At 28.4% G+C, this 20,066-nt stretch overlaps 1 protein-coding gene across 2 annotated transcripts in view; it reads right to left on the bottom strand.

Annotated features, from left to right (window-relative positions):
* Window positions 1-1,100: 1,100 nt before the first annotated feature.
* The window catches only part of LOC122509081, a 144,612-nt gene continuing 125,646 nt past the window's right edge, over window positions 1,101-20,066 (bottom strand). The window contains exons 1-5 of one of the 2 annotated variants that reach the window (XM_043622842.1): window positions 3,526-3,603; window positions 2,686-3,366; window positions 1,944-2,164; window positions 1,669-1,828; window positions 1,101-1,309 (exon numbers count right to left, since the gene is read on the bottom strand). In XM_043622842.1, coding sequence (XP_043478777.1) covers window positions 1,197-1,309; window positions 1,669-1,828; window positions 1,944-2,156 — 486 coding nt within the window. In that variant the 5' untranslated portion in view covers window positions 2,157-2,164; window positions 2,686-3,366; window positions 3,526-3,603 and the 3' untranslated portion in view covers window positions 1,101-1,196. Of the gene's footprint in view, window positions 1,310-1,668; window positions 1,829-1,943; window positions 2,165-2,685; window positions 3,367-3,525; window positions 3,604-20,066 lie in introns of those variants that run through there. The other variant, XM_043622841.1, reaches the window with a different exon arrangement.

The following is a 20,066-nucleotide window of genomic DNA, read 5'->3' as shown; positions in this document are numbered from 1 at the left end:
TCGTAAAAATAACGTCACAACCCAGGCAACACAGTTACTAGCAATACAAGTAACAAACTTGTAACAAAATAGCGAAAAGCAGTAACAAGTGATATACAAGGTGGTCACAAGATGACATTATATTTCTCACTCAAAGCAGTAACAAAATGTCATAACCAAGAAGTAACATTTAGTTGCCTCAGGTGTCACAATTCAGTAACATTTATCGGCAATGTTTAATAACAGATAACCTCAAAAATTTTTAAGTGCATGAGTTTGTTGTTCGTTAAATAAATTATTGTTTTAATAAAGAAGTGAACTACATATAGTAAAATAATTTATTACATCCCAATTTAATATAACTTGAAATTACTGTATAAAAAGTTATATAAAAACAAAAATATAGTATATGATTACCCTGAATCCATAATTGCAATATATTCAATTCAACATTTATTTCAGTTTCAAATATTTGCAGAGAGAATAAGATTTTGACACTTGAATATAAAATAAATAAAAATAAATAATAACTTTAGCAAAATAAGTAAAGATAACAAAACAATGTTAAAATGACAAAATTTTATTTCCTTTCAATTGGAAAACAACAAAAATTTCTTAACCTTGCTTGTGAGCTTTGTAAAAGTATAATTTATTTTATAATTATTAATTATAATTCTTATAATACTTCATTTTCATTTAGAAAATTTGAATTTGTATATTTTTTTGCTTTATAAAATCTTATCTAAAGTATAAAAATTAGATTTATGCACATTTTCATAATTCGATTCTCTCCATAAAAATTAATATGGGCTCGATTTGAATTTCGAGTCCATTTTAAACTTAATTTTTCATTTAAGACTTAATATAAATATGTTTTATATGAAAACCAGTTATGAAATAATAATTTTAGCAATAGCTAAAATATAGAAAATATATAAAAAAAAATATTTTCATCATATTTTATCAGATACTGAGATTATTTGCGAAAACTTAAATGCGGTTGGGATGTAAACATGAATTTGCTATGTGTGTAAAGGAATTCATGAATATAAATAATTTAAAACTGTATTATATTAATATAATCATATTTATTCCTATTTTCAAAATTGGTAAGATGTCAAGATAACAATACGTAAAAGATAATATTATTTTAATAAAAAATTTTAACAAACGTAGTATTTAAATTGAATTATTAAGTACTTAAGAAAATTTTAAATTTAGTGAAGAGCAGTTTTCTCCCGTCGTTTTCTTTGACCAGCAAGTCTAAACCATTCTTTAACGTTTGCCTCGAACTCTGCTTCCTGCATAGTTGACGTATAATATAAGGTATCTGAAAGTAATTAATACGTTTAAATATTAGTTATATTTTTTAAAATTTTATTTATTTTTTTTATTTTCAATAAAAAGGATATGAAAGATGGTATATGCATACATTAAAAACGGGTCAAAATGTAGAAAACTAACTAAAGTTTTCATATCTTAGCATATATTTTGAATTAGAGTTATATGTTATTGGAAAAACGTGTATTTATATACATTATTAACTATTTAATCGCTAATTTCTCCATTTATAAAAACTAAAAAAATACGTGTATTATATTTTTGTATAAAAAATCAAATATAATAATTAAAAAAAAGGTTCATGAACTTTTCAAAACGAAATCAGCATTTTGAACAATCAAGCATTACCTCTAGTAAGTACTATGAGATGCAATTTCTGAACGGCGAAATTACCCTGTTGTCCTGCCCAGGAACATAATTCTGCACAAGTATTCGTAAACACTTTTGTCAGAACTCGTGCAACTGTATCTTTATGAGAATTACCACCGGCAATTGAAACAATGTATTTCTAAAAAAATATGTTAGTCATATTAATATACTCGCTAAATCTATCCCGAGTCAAAATTTAAAATTCTGTGTAATTCTTTAACTATTTTTCTTTAGAGAGTAAAATATATACATACGAATTGTTTTACTGCATCTTCATTTTTTAACAATAGATTCTCAAATTCCGTAATTTCTCCAACTTGTTGTAGTGGTAACTTTGAATTGATTAAGTCAAGAGATAAAGGTTTTGGTGCTGTTTGTTCAAGATGAACACGTTCCAAAATTTGCAAACGATCTTCAATACTTTTAAGATATAAATTTATAGTTGTTAATATTCTTTCAATTGACATGAAATAATCTGTGGAAATATTATTATAGTTAAAACAATTATAATTATAATTTAGGGTCTTAAAACAATAGTAGGATATAAATTTTAAACTCTTGGAGTTTTAAAAGTCAAAAATCATTGCGAATATAAACCCAGTAAAGAAAAACTAATTGAAATAAATTAAAAAGAATTCACAAAGAGTTTCAGTGAATCCCGCTTTATGACAAATACGAATTGAAGCTATATTGCAATTTTCCTAAATTCGTCAAACTGTATTGAACTTCCAAACCTTCTATTCTTACTAATTCAATGGACAAGTTTTGGGACCTTTAATTTTTTTTAATTCGTCACCACGAATTCAATGCAGACCTTGGTTATTTCTTATGAATGCGATTTCGTTTGCACAACTTCAGGGAAATTGAATTGAATTCAATTGAATATACAAAGAGCTTGAATGAATCCCGCTTTCTACCAAAAATCTTAATTCATTTCAATCCGTTTGAATTAGTTTTTTTTACTGGGAAACTTTTATAAATTGATAATGACCTTACCTGATAGATTTTCATTTTCTTCAAAATCGGATAGGTCTAAAATGAAATTCTCTTTGTCAATGCCATCATGTAATCGCTGTTTCAAAATACGTTAGTCAGTATTAATTTTTAATAAATCATTCTGGTTATTTCCATTATTCAAAAGTACATCCGGATCATTATTATCATTCTCAGATTCTGGATTATGAAGATCACTTGATTTATTTTTGTTAACATCTGCTACGTTTAGCACTTCTTCATTGACAAGTGTTACAACTTTTTCAGCTAAGTTAACATCATTATCTTTTAATTTTTCATCTGAGTTAGATTTGTTTAAATCTTCAATTGACAAATTTTCACTGTCAAAATTATTGTTATTATTTGGAGGAATTTCACAATCAGAAACGAAATCTTCAGTGTAACGAGATGGTGGTTTTATTACTCTGCGACGGCAATCATCCTCCTCTTTGTCGTCAACTTCTACAGAAGATTTGTCTGCTGCATCTCGAGCCTCTTCATAGCACTCTAAGAATATTAAAGTTATTAGTAATATTTTTTTCATTTCATTTAGTAAATTGAACTAAAAGTATTTATGTAGCAAAATAATTGAGTGTTTTCATATGTAAGCCATATTGTTGGAACCTCTTGAAACGAATTATCTTCATCAAGGAATTTAACGACAAGATATTTCTTTGACAATATCTGAAATTAAAAATGAAAGGTAAATGTATATATATATATATAAAGAAATGCAGTTGACCAAATATTTTTATCACAAGATTTCAACGGTTTATATGTACTTAAACAGATGGTATAAATATATTTGTTTAGAATCTTAAATACATAAATGTAAAATCTCACCAACAAAAATAGTTTTTATTTTAAAATTGTTTTCTATTTAGCATGTGTCATTGGCAGTACTACAAAGTCAAGATTGTAAGGTAGCTTCACACATTTTAATTGAACTCTAGAAAGCAGAACTTCTTCAGAGTTCGGCAAAAACTTGTCGGTTACTAACGATATTCCAATATGCCTTGAATCAATCTTCATCGATTTGTCAAAAAAAGATTCACCTCTCAAAAATCGACGAACTTTAATTGTTAAGGCACCATTTATTTTAAGGATATTAGAAACACTAACAATGGAACCATCATCCAGCATGCAACAATTATTGGGTTCGTTTTTTGTAATGACAAAGTTTTCAAATTCAACTTTTGTAATTGTCCCAGTTTTCTCACAGGTAATGATTTTAGGAAAATCGCTTTTCTTTTTCTGTTTAATAGGTAATAAATTTTTCTCACAATGTCGGTTGATAATTTGCTCCAATGGCTTTGCACTAGTTTGTAAACAATTACTAATTTTTTGCATGTAATTTTCAAACGGAAAACTACTAATTTTGTCCAAATTTCCAAATTTTAAAACCTCTTCTCCTAGGTGTAATAGGTTATGAACATTGTACGATAAATTTTTTCTACCATATAAAAGGACGAAATTTTCAACAAAATATTCCATTAAAGACTCTGCGTACTTCACCCACTTTACATCTTTACTTGATTTAGGAGAGAGAAAAATTCGCATAGCGACGCTTAAAGTGATAAAATGATTATACAGATCTTTTGTTAACACATCAAGCAAAACCAGCGGTCCAGTATATAATAAGAATTGCCGAAATTCTGTAGCCTTCCAGTTTTTATATTCACTAAGAGGCCGAGGTTTTCGAGAAAATTCTTCTGGTATAGATGAAGATAAATTTTCCAGGTTTGCATCCAATGCTTCTAGAACTGTTTTGGGAAACTTACAATTCCACTTTTTTCCAGTAACCCACAATTTTATTAAATGCTTAACTACACCTAAGCATACAAGGTGCATGTAGTCGATAACAATTTGAGTAATCATTCCAATATTTAGTCTTTCTAGAACGCATATCCCACTTTTATGATGTTCAGGTCTGTCTCGACGACGAAAACTTTCATCAGTTCTTAAAGTTCCTATTTTTTCTGAGAAATTGACGCAATCTTCGTAAGAACCTTTTCCAAAACAACATTTGGGGCAACTGTAGTATTCTGAAGGGTGAATAGTATTTGTCACACAAGCCTTAGCTGGTGCGTCGCATACTATAGCGTTTATAGATATTGCGATTTTTTTACCATTTATCAATAAACCATTTTTTGAAATTTCAGATGCATCATCAACAAAAGGCTCCATTAAATTATTGAAATTTGCAGGTTTTTTTTCGCCATGATAAATACCCACAAGAAAAGGTTCTGTATAAAAATCTGTTACTATTGAAGCTAGAATTGGCCAAAAACTACTGTTAGAACTCTTTGCTATAGAAATACCATCCACGTTAATATTAATTTTTATCTCATTCGGATAAGTCTCAAAGTAAGTTTTTAAAGAGCGTTCAAGACCTGAACTTATGCCGAAATGGTAATAACGTCCATTATCTATTTCAATAATCTTAGACGTTTCGGATCGCGGTGTACCTTTGAGAGTTCGACTATCTTTTGGCAATTCCTTATCGTGACCATGATTCTTTAAAATTTGTAGAAGTTTATTGCACTTACTTCCTGCTATATTATCATTAACGACTAATTCTTGTAAATCTGTTCGTATATTCTGAGGAGTTTCACATTTGTTTACTTGACTTTCCTGAACTGAATTTGTATTTGCAGATGAAGTAGATGAATTAGATGAAATTTTATCAGTTTCACAATACAACTTTCGTTTTTTCTCATTATTTTGCAGTGAACTTTCACGCATTACTGTGTGGACTTCTCGCATTGAAATCATCTGATTTATGGCACTTTGATCAAAACATGTTTTTTTTCCTTCTGGTAATTGAGACTCAAATGATTCTTTACAACTTAATTTTTTCTCAATAATTTGATCCTGTCTTCTTCTACTCAATAAATGGAATGGCTTCGACATTTTATATTTTACTATTTTTCGAAATTAAAAGTACAATATTATGTTCAATATCGAATTTCTTAAAAATGAAAGAAGCTTATAATAAATCTGAGTTTCCTGATTAGAGATGATTTTATGAGAACCTATAATTAATGAAATACTTTTTTAATACTTAAGTTTAGTGGATTAGTGCTGGATTTTTTTGTTATGTGACACGACACGAGAAAAGGTACCTATCATTTAAAAAAATTGATTTTGAGTTTATGGTGCAATTCAATAAATTTTAGCGTAAATACACTGGTTTTCTGTTAATTTTAAAACTCGCCCTGTAAAATTCTTTTTTGCGGCGATAGATACCTTTTCTCGTCTCGCGTCACATGTAAACATTAATCAGAATATGCAATTATAGAAAACCTATAAATTGTATTTCAATTTTTTTACCAGTTAATTAAACTTAACCTCAAAATAATTTCTCGTATGAAAGTTGCACTTTATACACGCAAACAGTAGCATAAAATTTTTTACATATATTCAAAGAAAAAGGGTCTAAAGTTTAAAAGAATCAACAATTTCCAAACTAACACTATTTGTATTTTACCTTTTCATAAATTTCATCTGGAAACTGATCAAGAAAAGATTCGTTTTCCATATCGAGTAAACTTATTTTGTCTTTCGGGTCTTCCTTGAACGTATAACACTCTTTCAGGGTTATTAGGCCAATGCCTTCAAAAAATATAAATTTTGCTCACAATTTTTGTTCATAAATTCAACAATATGAACACTTAAAGTATACAATAACTAAAAAATGTAATCAAAAGTTAAAGAAGCAACTAGCAACACTAGAAACATGTGCCAATTCATCTGCGTAGCATCCAAGGTTGGAAAGTAGTCTCACTTTAAAACAGGGTTGACTAGTTACGCGTCACTCGAGGTTTTTGATATTAAATACGTAAAATACCTAAGTTTGTCTGTATTTACATATCTACGTAAGCCACGACATTGATTAAAAGTGCACGCGTTGCAAATATAATTTCTTGTTCGCAAACCTTTCAACACAACTTGTATTGAGGTTATGTTGTTGCCAAGGATGGACTTTTTATTTTAAAGTTACCATTTTTTATTTTTGACTGAGTTTTATCAGAGGTAAGTAATTTCAATTAACTTTATTATTTCAAAATGTGCACAGTGAAATTTAAAACAATATAACGTGTTAAAAAATTTGTATGAAAATTTATGTAAATTCAAATTTACAATAATATTCTTACAATGTTATATACAATATTACATAATATTGCTTCTTGTTGAAAATAGAAAAAAGAAATTTTTGTGTAATATAAAGAGCAATTATAAAATTAAATCAAATTGAGAACTGATGTTTTTTCCTTTAGAAAATTGTTTTTTGTTTCTACGTGCTGAAAATATAAAGTGAAACTATACGTATTGTCTTACTAATTCAAAAATTTTACAGAAATTAATATATATATATATATATATATATATATATATATATATATTAGTAACTTCGTACTTCATCGTTCGGTCGTTCGGCTTTTATCATTTATTCATCGTATCGTATGCATACATACTCATTGTACATACATATACGCATGCGCAGTAGTGTTCTGTGAATGTCAGGCATGCGCAGTAGTGTTCTATCAATGTTAGGCATGCGCAGTAGTATTCTATCAATGTCAGACATGCGCAGTAGTATTCTGTGAATGTCAGGCATGCGCAGTAGTGTCCTATCAATGTTACGCATGCGCAGTAGTGTTCTGTGAATGTCAGACATGCGCAGTAGTGTCCTATCAATGTTACGCATGCGCAGTAGTATTCTATCAATACCAGGCATGCACAGTAGTGTTCTGTGAATGTCAGGCATGCGCAGTAGTATTCTATCAATGTCAGACATGCGCAGCAGTGTTCGGACAATGTTACGCATGCGCAGTAGTGTTCTGTGAATGTCAGGCATGCGCAGTAGTGTTCGGACAATGTTACGCATGCGCAGTAATGTAAGGACAATGTCAGGCGTGCGCAGTAGTATTCAATCAAATGGTACGCATGCGCAGTAGTGTTCTGTGAATGTCAGGCATGCGCAGTAGTGTCCTATCAATGTTACGCATGCGCAGTAGTATTCTATCAATGCCAGGCATTCACAGCAGTGTTCGGACAATGTTACGCATGCGCAGTAATGTTCTGACAATGTCAGCCATGCGCAGTAGTGTTCTATCACTATAAAGCATGCGAATAACATTCAGAACTTCAAAATTAAATTTTTTAATCCATACATAATCTAAAAATTATTTTTCTACAATACAAAATTTCCAAAGCTCAAAATGTCCAAAATATGAAATTTTTAAAATAAGAAGTGTTGAATTGTAATGTAAGTGAAAAGAATTAGATTATTGAGTATTGAGATTTAACAATTCTATTTCTGTGTAAGATGTTTTTAAAACATCATTATTGTCAATGTTTTACAAAAATTTAAATAACTTCTAAAAACATGAACATTTTTAATGATCTTAAGCTTACTTTAAAGATTATTTTCTACAGAATGGGAATTACTTGTAGACATTAACGTGTAATTTTTTCTTAGAAATTGCAGGTCGGCAAAATTATACACAAAAATTTCAATTTGAAATAATTTTTTTGTACAAAAAACTATCCTTCAAAAAATATAAAACATGATATGGCGTAGATTTTTCAAGAAAATTTAGTAAAAAAAATATGTTTGAATTTTAAAAATTATTCTTCTGTTAACCCGTTGCCTATTAACGACCGTTGGGTAGTAAACTTCTTAGCGCAAAATAAATGCAATTTCTTATGTAATTTATAAAATAAATAACGCATGATATTATTTTTATATAATTATTAACACACTATTGATTGCAAGGATCCTTAATTAAGTAATAAATAAATGATTATTTATTATTTTTAAATGATACACTGAGAGACCTTTGGGTCAGCAGCAGACTTTCGATAGGCTGCTACTGACCATTTTGGAGGAACGCTACAGGACTATACTTTTGGGTTGCTGCGGTAAAATTTTGGGCGTGTGACAGTCCCAAAGTTGTTCAGCTGCAAACCAAAGGCGGCATTCCCACTACTTCGGTGAGCTGCTCACCAACATTTGGGACTGTCACGCGCCCAAGATTTTACCGCAGCGCACCAAAACCATAGGGGAGCTGCTGTCACATACGTTGTTCCGCTACAGTCCCAAAGGTCTCTCAGTGTATAACAATTTAAAAACAAGTTATATTTATGAAAATTTATTTCTAATTTAAGTCACATTTAGTATATAAGGGTTTTTGGAGTCGGTGAATTTAATTAATTTAAAAAAATTCAAAATGGCGAACATCATTTTTTAAATTCATTTGGATTTTTATCAATTTCAGTACCTAAGGGTTTTTCAGGTCGCTGAATTCGAGTTTGACCATCATTTTTAAAACTTCAAAATGCAGGATCCAAATAGGCGGACATACTTTTTGAAAATTTTTAAAATTCATTTGGATTTTTATCAATTTCAGTATCTAGGGATATTTTGGGTCGTTAAATTTAAATTTGTCTTTCAAAATAAAATATTATGAATTCAAAATGAGGGACGTAATTTTTTTAATTCATCCCGATTTTTATCAAATTTTGTACTCTATTCTATATCCTTTCCATTAGCTGATAAAACGAATCATGACCCCAGAATGTGCCGCGTGGAGGCTGCAAAGGTTTTACATTACACTTTCTGTTCATTGTTTTTTTTTGTTTATAATATCTGTTTAAAATTTAAAAATTTTGTCCGACATATTAGATCCACCATTTTGAATTTTTTTTGACGTCATTTTTATATTCAGCGACCCCAACAACCCTTGTATAGTAAGTTTCATAAAAATTTATCTACCAGGTTTTGCTGAACATTTTGGGCCAATCATATGATTATTTTTCCAAACAGCGAAGGGATTTATAAGATTGTTTCAAATTTTTTTAATTCTTTTGGTCTAAGTTTGTCAACTTGCATTTTCTAAGAAAAAAGTTTCGTATATTCGCATAATTCAAGTTATTTGAATCAATTAATATATAGATAACAAAAATTATTTGAATGAGATAATTTTTTTAGTGTTCTAATACTTTTACGTATGCAAATGGAAGAACATTAATTTATTTATTATAAATTTGGTGTAAGGACTACATAAATAATTATTTGACGCAATTAAAGAGATATTGGTCTAAATTAAAATAATTAATTATGAAAAATAATTGCATATTTGATATAAATAAGGGAAATTCCACGTCAACACGGACAGAGCTCTAAACAAAAATTGCTTTGATGGATTCAAACGTTCTAGGGCTTAAAAGATTTCTACATTCATGTACTTTAAGATGCCGATGGGCGTTTTTTGCAAATTTTCATTTCCGATGCCAATAGAGCTGTCAAAAGTCAAAAGGTCCTAAAATCTCAAAATACTTTTATGAATTAAAAGCAAAAAACGGGGTAAATCAATTTCTAACTCATTCTTTAACAGTTTTTAGGGTCCCCGAATATAAATTTTAAGTTTTTTTTAAATTCAAAATGGCGGATTCAATATGGCGGACAAAATTCAAATTTGAACAGATTCGATTAAAACTTGTTACTCGGGGGTTTTTAGGGTCGCTGATTACGAATCTGAAGTCACTTTTTAAAAATTCAAAATTCAAAATGTCGGAAAAAATTTTCAAATTTGATCCGATTCCCTTAAAACGTGTTACTCGAAAGCTTATGGGGCCACAAATTACAAATATGAAATCACTTTTTAGAAATAAAAATAGCGGATCCAATAAGTTGGAAAAATTTTTTAATTTGATCAGATATAATTAAAACGTGTTACTCGGGGGTTTTTTAAGGTATCTGATTACGAATCTGAAATCACAATTTAAAAATTGAAAATAGTGGATCCCATATGACTGAAAAAATGTCCAATTTTGATACATTTCGCTTAAAGTCTGTAATAATAACAAATTGTTTACATTATAGAACAGTATGAAGCTAGAATTTCTTAAAAGTGACTTCAAATTCGTAATCAGATATGCTAAAAACACCCGAGTAACACTTTTTAATTAAATCTGATCAAATTTAAAAAATTTTCCACCATATTGGATTCATCATTTTCAAGTTCTACAAACTAACTTTATATTCATAATCTGCGACCCTAAAAGCCCCCGAGTAACACGTTTTAAGGGAATAGGATAAATTTGAAAATTTTTTCTTCATATTGGATCCGCCATTTTGAATTTTTAAAAAGTGACTTTAGACTACCCGTCAAAATTGAGAGACCAACCATTTTCAGTCGAATGAAAATCGTTTTAAAACATAAAATTTATTGAAACTAAAATTTTTTTCTGCTCATTTTTTTAAAGATGATAAAATTTTGAACAGAAGAAGATATTTCAGAAGTCGTTTGGCCAATAATTCATTTAGATATTTTAAAAAAATCGCCATTTTCAATGTTTTACAAAAATTTGAATAACTTCTAAAATAAAAACTTGAACCAAAAAAATATAAAAAATTTGAAACATTCTTATTTACAGAAAAATAATTTTTAAAATTCAAACGTATTTTTTTTATTAAATTTTCTTGAAAAATCTACACCACATAATGTTTTATATATTTTCTAAAATAGTTTTTAGTACAGAAAAATTGTTCCAAATTTTTTGAATTTTTTTGTTCCAACTTTGACGGCCTGCATTTTCTAGGAAAAAAATTACACGTTAATGCCTATAAGTAATTCTTATAGTGTAGCAAATGACCTGTAAAATAAGCTTAAGATCATTAAAAAGCGTTTAATATTTTAAAAGTTATTCAAATTTTTGTAAGACATTGAAAATAACAATTTTTTAAAAATATCTAAATAAAATATTGGCCAAATCACTTCTAAAAGATCTTGTTCTTTTCAAAATTTTATCATCTTTCAAAAAATAAGAAGCAAAATATTTTAGTTTCCATACATTTTATGTTTTAAAATGTTTTTCAATCACCTGAAAATGGATGGTCTCTCAATTTTGACCGGTAGTCTAGATTCGTAATCAGCGACCCTAAAAACCACCGAGTAACAAGTTTTAATCGAATCTGATAAAATTTTAATTTTGTCCGTGCGGAATGTCCCATATATATTTAGTTATTTTAAAAAAATTATTTTATTGATGCAAATAAATATTTATTTGAATTAAAATCCATGCATTACTGAATCAAGTAATTAACCTAATTGATTTAAAGCAATATTTATTAGATTTAATTATTCCATTCATTTGACTTAAATAATTCGAATTTGCTACAAATAACTATTTATTTGATACTACAAATTAAAATTTTTATATCAAGGGCAGTTCCAATTTTTTATAATATTAAAAAAAAGTTAAGAAAAATTAAATTTTCAATAATTTGTTTAAACAATAATTTTTTATTGTTAAAAAATATGCTAAGGACATCCTGGAGTTTCCTAAAAAATTTTAATAAAATTAATTGTAAAAGTTCCATTATTTCTATAAATAACAAGAATTCAATTATATCCAACACAAGAATTCGATTATTTTCACAAATTTTTCTTAATTCAATAATTTGTATTTCTATTATACTTTAATAAAATTTCCAAAAAGAATTTAATTATCTAAAAACATTTTGACAAAATTCTACAAGAATATTCAATTATTTTCTAAAAGAATTAAACTTTCATAAGAATTGAAATATTAAAAATAGAATTTATCTAAATTGTTATTAAAAAATCAATTATTTAAAACTTTTTTTATAAAATCCTCGCAATAATTCAATTTTAATAAATTTTCTCGAAAAATGTAATTATTGAAATTATTCTTAAAAATTAGATTAAAATTCATCAAAAGAACTGAATTATTAATTTAATAATATGCAATTATATACAAAATTAATATTAATATGTACATATACTACTTATATGTATATTTTAACAATGAAGATGCTATTCAATAAATAATAAAATTTCAAATATAATAATAATAATGTGTAATAATAAATATATATGTCAGGAGAAATAAATAAGATGACAACCGAGCGAGCGTTAGCGAGCGAGGTGTATGTCGCTAGTATATAAATAATTTAAATATATTTTTGTCATAATATTATTTTAAATTCAATGGAATAATATGTATGAAAAGAATTTTTTGTCCAATGTGATAAATAATAATAAACATTTGTTGTTAAAAATTTTTTTTTTGTCATTACCAAAAATGTTGTATTTTTAAAAAATATAAAATCATTTTTGGATTCGGCGTAAAAAAATAAATCAAATTAAAAAAAGAAAGATTAAAATCGGTAAATAATTAACAAAGTTATGACCATTTTTGCAAATTTGAACGGCTGAATTCAGTTGTAGCGGTGAGATTTGTATTGAATTTTCAGAGAATACTTTTGAAATGGTATACTTTTAGAAAATGCATTTAAAAAATCGATTTTTTGAAAATCATAAGTGTACGTCACCCCTTAAATCAAAAGATGGATTAGAATTTCCATTTTTTTAATAGTTTTAAATAATAAATGTAAACTTTCTTTGCTCTATTTAGAATTCTTCCACAACGGAATTTCTTGATCAATAATTTTATTAGGGTTAATTTTTTTACATTAGGAGTTCTTCAACTGGATCACTTGAAATACACTTCCAATTATACTTAACAATTAAACGTGGTTTAATATAACAGAATTTTTTTCCGGGAAACGGCTTACATGATTGGTTTTAAAAATTAACTTCAAATGATTCCTTGTATGACAATTAACTATAATAATCTTTGAATTCTTTCTTTCATATCAGTCTGTCCACAGCCGGTATGTTCTGTCCAGCGTGTACATTCTGTCCGCAGTGAGAGAGAAAGGTTGAAAGAGAGAAGGAGAGGGAAGTATCGCCTGTCCTTTTAGTTTAGAGTAGGAGCGATAGAGAGGCGAATATTATTATTATATCTATATATATTAAGTTAGTCTTTCCTTACATATTCTGTTCACAGTGAGAGAGAAAGAGAGGGAGGGAGGTATTGTCTCTCCTTTTAGTTTAGAGTAGGAGCGAAAGAGAGACAAATAGTTAAGAAAGTAATGCCCACTTTTTGGGTATAAAAGGGGGTATCATGTTTTCTCCATTTTCCGTGTCAGGTAGAAAGGGAGGAACAGAATTTGATAGGGGAAGGAAAAGTGGGAAATTTTACTTTCAAGCCAAAATACGAAATAAGCGTCTTATTTTCTTATTGGCTAATTATTTTTCTTTTTTCACTCACAGATAGATTAAGGAGTAAAAGAAAGGGAGATCGAGAACGAGGTATGAGTGAGAGGTATAAATTATATCGTTGTTCCATAAACCAAATGGACAATTTTTCATCAATTTTTGACTCTCACCCCGCCTCCAGTTGTGAACAATCGCAAATATTTTAAAAAACTAATTCGTATAATTATTTAAGATTCAATTATCTTCGAACAATTGGTAAGGCTTTCTGAAGTGTACCGATGGTTTTTTAAGCCTGTTACGCGCTGTAAAAAAGACATGGAGCGTGCAGTTTCGCGGGCGGTTGCACTGCCGAGTTACCTGCGTTGAATTGGTTTCAATTTGTTAGTTAATGCTTTATTTATTAAGCATTTGATACATAATTTCGAAAATTTTAATAAAAATTAAATTCAAAATGGCGGATCCAATATGGCAAATAATATGGCGCTTAACAAAAATATAGCTTTATTTCGTAAATAAAATGCGGGCCCAGAAATTTTTTTTGTAATAGTTCCACATTTTACGTAGAATAAAATGCTGTAAAGAAAATTTAATTAATTATCTCATTTACTTTTAAAATATAGTGTTTCAATAAAATTAAAATACCCTTCGCAAATCATGAGTACACTTCAGAAAGCCTCACCCCAATGTAAATAAAAATTTATGAATATTTACTTTTTGGACTCATTGAATTTTTTAAGAAATTATGGTCCTGTTCATAATTAAAATTCTACAAAAATTTGATCACTTTTATTAATATTTTTTAATAAAAATTCTATTATTTGTAAAAGATTTTACCAAATTTAAAATGTTTTCTTTAAAAGAGTTTTTGTATATTAAAAAAAAACTAATTAATTTTTTGATGAATGTCAATTAAAATTTTAAATATAAATTTTTATTTCAAAATTTGAAAAATAATTCTAAAATATTATTTTTTTTATTTATTTAGATTTTTGATAATATAAATTAAAAATACTAAAAATATTGAATTTCTAAAAATTAGAAGCTTGTTTTCATGTTTAAATTGGCCTGTAAAGACTTCTTATTCTTTAAGGGGACATTCCAGTTCAAAATGTCAAAAAAATCGATTTTTTTGTTTTTATTTTCGGATTTCTTATAGTGTCAAGAATACTCTTCTAAAATATTATTGCAAAATTCGATGTAAAACAAAAGTTATACATCCTTATTCTTCGCCATGTCAAAGATGTTTTTGTATGCGGATAAGCAATCGAATGATTTAAATGTTTTCTCATTTGCATTTTTTAAAAAAGACAAACAAATAGTATATTACATTACAATTTCTGCCCGTGTAATGTATACTATTTTTCTTTATATACGGTCGAAAGTACGCTCGCTAATTTATTTTTTAAGAAAATTGCAATCGTGTTTCATTTGACAGCCGGCCATCTTTATTTACTTTTGCTCCTCGCTTTTGTCTTTCTCTTGCAAACAATATTTGCCTGCCCCGACATTTGATGCACGAGCGAAGCGAGTGCTTCTGGTCGGGGGCAGGCACGAAAAAAAATGTGAAAAAGATAAATTAATATTATATTTTCAAAAAAAAAATATTTCTGGTGGTACAAAATTAATGTTATGTTTTTAAAATTCTAAACGTTCTAATAAACACAAGTTCATTATTTCTTCAAATGATTAAAATTTTATTATAACATTTTGGCACGTATTAAAAAAGAAATTAAAAATTTTTTAATTATTTTATTTTTGTTTTTAATGTTTATTAAAATAAGTTTTGAAAATAATTATATCAGCAAAAGATTTTGTTCATTTCAATATTTAGAGCTTGTGGATAATAAATTTATAAAGTATAAAAAGTTTTCTTGATAATTTTTTTCTCATTTTATATTGCGATAACAATTACTCGTTAAATTGTCATTGAACTCGAAATTTTCTTATTTACCGGCGGTGGTGTTTTTAACGACAGAGAATTCTTTTACTCCCGCTGTAATAGAGGTTGGGTATGAAAATCAACCAAAGCACAAATGTTTGACTTTCTGCTGCGAAATCGCAGAGGGAAGTACGTACTTTCGACCGAGGTATGAAGAAAAATGTATTTGGTTTTGCTAATCACAAATTAGATATTAAATTTTCAAAATTCAAAATGGCGGATTCAACATGGGGGAAAAGAAAATTTTTTTATTTTAATTTTTTTTTCGTCCACCATATTGCATCCGCCATTTTTAATTTTAAAAAAATTATGTCATATTCGCATCAGCGACCCCAAAATCCCCCCGTAACGATTTTCAAGCAAATCCAATGATTTTAAAAAAGAATGTCGCCATATTGGATCCGCCATTTTAAATTTTAAAAATCTGATTCAATTTTCGTAATTAGCGACCTCGAAAACCTTTTGATGCAGCGTCATCATGCCTATAAGTAAAACCTCAAAAACTGAAAAATTTCTAACTCTCTTTATTTTATGAAAGAAATTCTGAATAAGAACACCTTTTTTTTGCATATTTTGGGGAAAAAGTACTCTTAAAAAAGGGGGCAAAAAAATTCCACTTTTTTGAGGTTCCACACTTAAAGAAATATCTAACGAAGAAAATGTCACTTCGTTTTTGGTTTTATCTGTTATAGAAAGTTTGGAATCGATCTTACCACCGAAAATGGGCATTTTCGAAAATGGCGTATATCGCCGCTATTTTGAAATAAAAATGAAAATTTTTTTTTTACAAATTGTTAAATAAATTATTTATTACATGTAAAAGAAATTTTTTTAATAAATGTCATAGTTATTTTAATAGTATATACTAAAAAAGCCTTATTTTTGCCTGTCTTTTTAAATTATTTATTATTATTTAATTATTAAATTTTTTTAAATTATAACAAAATACCTAAAAAAAATTAATTATTTTTCAATTCAATTTTACAAAATATCAACTATTCAGAAAGATTTTTATTATACATATATTTCAAAAATTTAATTATGTCTTAAAAAATGATTCAAATTTTTTTTTTAAATTTATTTATAGTTACTTTTTGCATTATCAAAATCAAAACAACTTGCATTTTTTGCTAAAAATTGTGGTATTTTTATGTTTAAAGTTTGAAGGAAAAGACGAAAAAATGGCAATTTTTTAAAGTAAGTCGAAAAAAGTCTCAATTTTCTTAATTTCTCTGAAAACTTTTTTTTATTCCACATGCATAAATTTTATTCGACCGTATTAAAAAGGCGATTTTTTTCCAAGGGCAAAAAAACAGCTGGTCCCATGCTTTTTTTGCCCAAGGTAAAAAAGGCCGCCATTTTCATACAAGTCGAACAAGTGAATGACTTTTACTCCCTGTCGTCTGCTATCTGAAATCGACACTTTTGTGCATTAGGAATAAAAAATATCGTTAGTAATACGGGAATAAAGGCAGCCAATTTGTTCACGACGATTTTTGTGACACGAGTAAAGGTCTCGCGGCGCCCTCGACCTCGACTCGTGTCACAAAAATCACCGTAAACAAAAAAAACATTTTCATTTTTACAACTCTTTTTAGTTCATTTATTTTATATTTCGACTGACTCGATTATAAGATTGCAAACTTTTTTTTATATAAAGATACTAGTGCACCAATTAAACCTTTTGCGACAACGTCATCGAATTACGAAAAAAGTAGCCATGGTTTCACGAAACGTCCAGAAAAGAAGAAAGAAAGTGCAAGAAAATTTGATATCTGCATTGCAAGTCTTAACTACCAAGACAGAAAATCTGGTATTTCAATAATTATAGAAAAAATTACTATTTACATGAAGAAAATAATTTAAGAAGGGAACCAGTCAAATTTTAACTTATTCAAATTATTGCTGTTTGCCCCATAAGCTCATTTTGAGCATAAATGTTAGTTTGAAAATAAGGTATACTACACATGGTTGTTTTAAAATTCTAAACAACAGTTTTGACAATCTCGCCATTTCGGAGATATTGACATCTGAACAGTTTGTCCCACTCTCCCCAAATATTATAATATTATTTTAATGATTAACTCATTAACGCCTGAAATAAGAAAATTCTTTACGCAAATTAAACCTATACTTTTATGAATAAAACGGATTATATTTTATACCGCAAGTATATTTCTTATAGGTTTTGAGTGTGCTCTTTTCGATTCCGGTGTGAAAGAAAAGAATTTCGTTTAAAACAAAAATTAAATATAGCGGTTTTAATTTCAAAAACAGAAAATAAATTTCATTTTTTCAAGTTTGGTTATTTTTTTACCCATTTACCCATCCAAATATTTGGATTCAGTAACCCCAAAAACATAAAATATAATAATATCTGGTATTAAAATAAATAAAAAAATTTAGCACAGTTGTGACACGAAAACTTTATTTTGACTACACTGCTAAGGAGTTAAACGTGCGTGAATAATATTCAATTCTCATCCATAGAGGCAAAAAAATTGTATACTTTTAAAAAAAGTAAATTAGAATGTAAAATTTAAAGATGGCGGACCAAATATGGCCTAAATTTTCCTACTCGAAGGCTGATTACGAATTCGATTTTAGTTTTCCATAAATCAAAATGGCGGATCCGAGGGCGGATCTAATATGGAACAGAATGTTTACTTTATGCAATTAATCTTAATTTTGTCACTCGGTGGTTTTTAGGGTCGCTGATTACGAATACGATGTTTGTTTTCAAAATTTCAAATGACTAATATAATATGGGAAAGAGAAATTAAAAAAAATTTTCTATACACGCTCGCTGGTCGTGAATCGTCGCAAGTGCTAAAATAATTGTCAGTGAGCGCTCCTATGACATTTACAGCTAACTGACTGGTATTAGAACTCTCGAGTAACAAAATTAAGGTCAATTGCATAAATTTAAAAGAAAATTCTGCCATATTGAATACACCATTTTAGATTTATGAAAACTTACATCAAATATGTAATCAGCGTCCCTAAAAACCACCGAGTGACAAAATTAAGGTCGATTGCATAAAGTAAACATTTGTGTTCGATATTGGATGGTGAGAGGGTCAAAAATTAATAAACAATTGTCCTCGTGGTTTATGGACGGCTTATACCTCGACTTATATCATGACTATCAATAAATCTCGGTGTCAATGTTTTGACAAAGAAGGGAGAATACTTCAATAAAATAATTCTTCTGATGCATAATTAATATATATAAAGTTTTTCTATCGCTTGACTGAACTAATCAAAGCAAAAGCATTATTTTGTAATTTGACTTGCTTGGTACTTTGAAACGTCTGGCAACACAGTATTTCTTTAGCCGTGTTGCAAATGCTTGGTATGACTTGTTCACATTTAGTTTTGAGTTGAAAATTGTGTGCAATGTTTTCAGATGTTTAAACAGCTGTTCAATATACTGTATAAAACATGAAAATTTTTACAAATTAATTTATTGCAGTTCTCACAGGTACCTAATGACACTTTTTTAACAGATATTTAACCATTAGATATATATCTGTCTCGTATTAAAAAATGTGAGTAAATATTTGTGTGAGTAAATATGTTTGAAAATGTACTCAATTCCCACAAAACTCAATGTTAAAAGTTAAAAACAAAGACGCTTAGAACTTTTTCCACAAGTACCCACAGGTCTTAAAAATTTAACTACATTTTTTAACCCCTTCGCAGTCAAGACCAAAATCTCATAAGTGGGCTCAAAATGTCGACAACTTTTTAGAAAACGAAAATTTACGCAAACGAGCATACTATTGTATTTGAAGTCGCTGATTACGAATCCGATATCAGATTTTGAAAATTCAAAAAGGCGGATCCAATATGGCGGACATGAAAATTAAAAAACCAACTGAATTCACTTGAAACTTGTTACTCTGGGGTTTTCGGGATCGCTGATTACGAATCCGATATCAGATTTTAAAAATTCAAAATGGCGGATCCAATATAGCGGACGAAATTTTCTAAAATTCATCGGATTCACTTAAAACTTTTTACTCGGGGGTTTTCGGGGTCTGATTACGAATCCGATATCAGATTTTGAAAACTCAAAATAGTGGTTACTTACGGCCCCAGAGTTTACCACGTGGAGGTATGCGGTCGGATTTTACACTCCTTTATTTATTTTGTTTTTTTTACATTTTTTTTGTTTGTTCTTATATTGGATCCGTCATTTTGAATACCGATATTACATTTTTAATCTACGACATCAATAAATCCCAAGTAACAACTTTTAAGTAAATCTAATAAATTTTTTAAAATGGCGCCAGTCATATTCGAACCGCCACATTGTATTTTAAAACTCTGATGCTAGATTCGTA

The sequence above is a fragment of the Leptopilina heterotoma genome, unplaced genomic scaffold, assembly GCF_015476425.1.
Source record: "Leptopilina heterotoma isolate Lh14 unplaced genomic scaffold, ASM1547642v1 Lhet_597, whole genome shotgun sequence".
NCBI lineage: Eukaryota > Metazoa > Arthropoda > Insecta > Hymenoptera > Figitidae > Leptopilina > Leptopilina heterotoma.
This window is presented reverse-complemented; position numbering and strand designations above follow the sequence as displayed.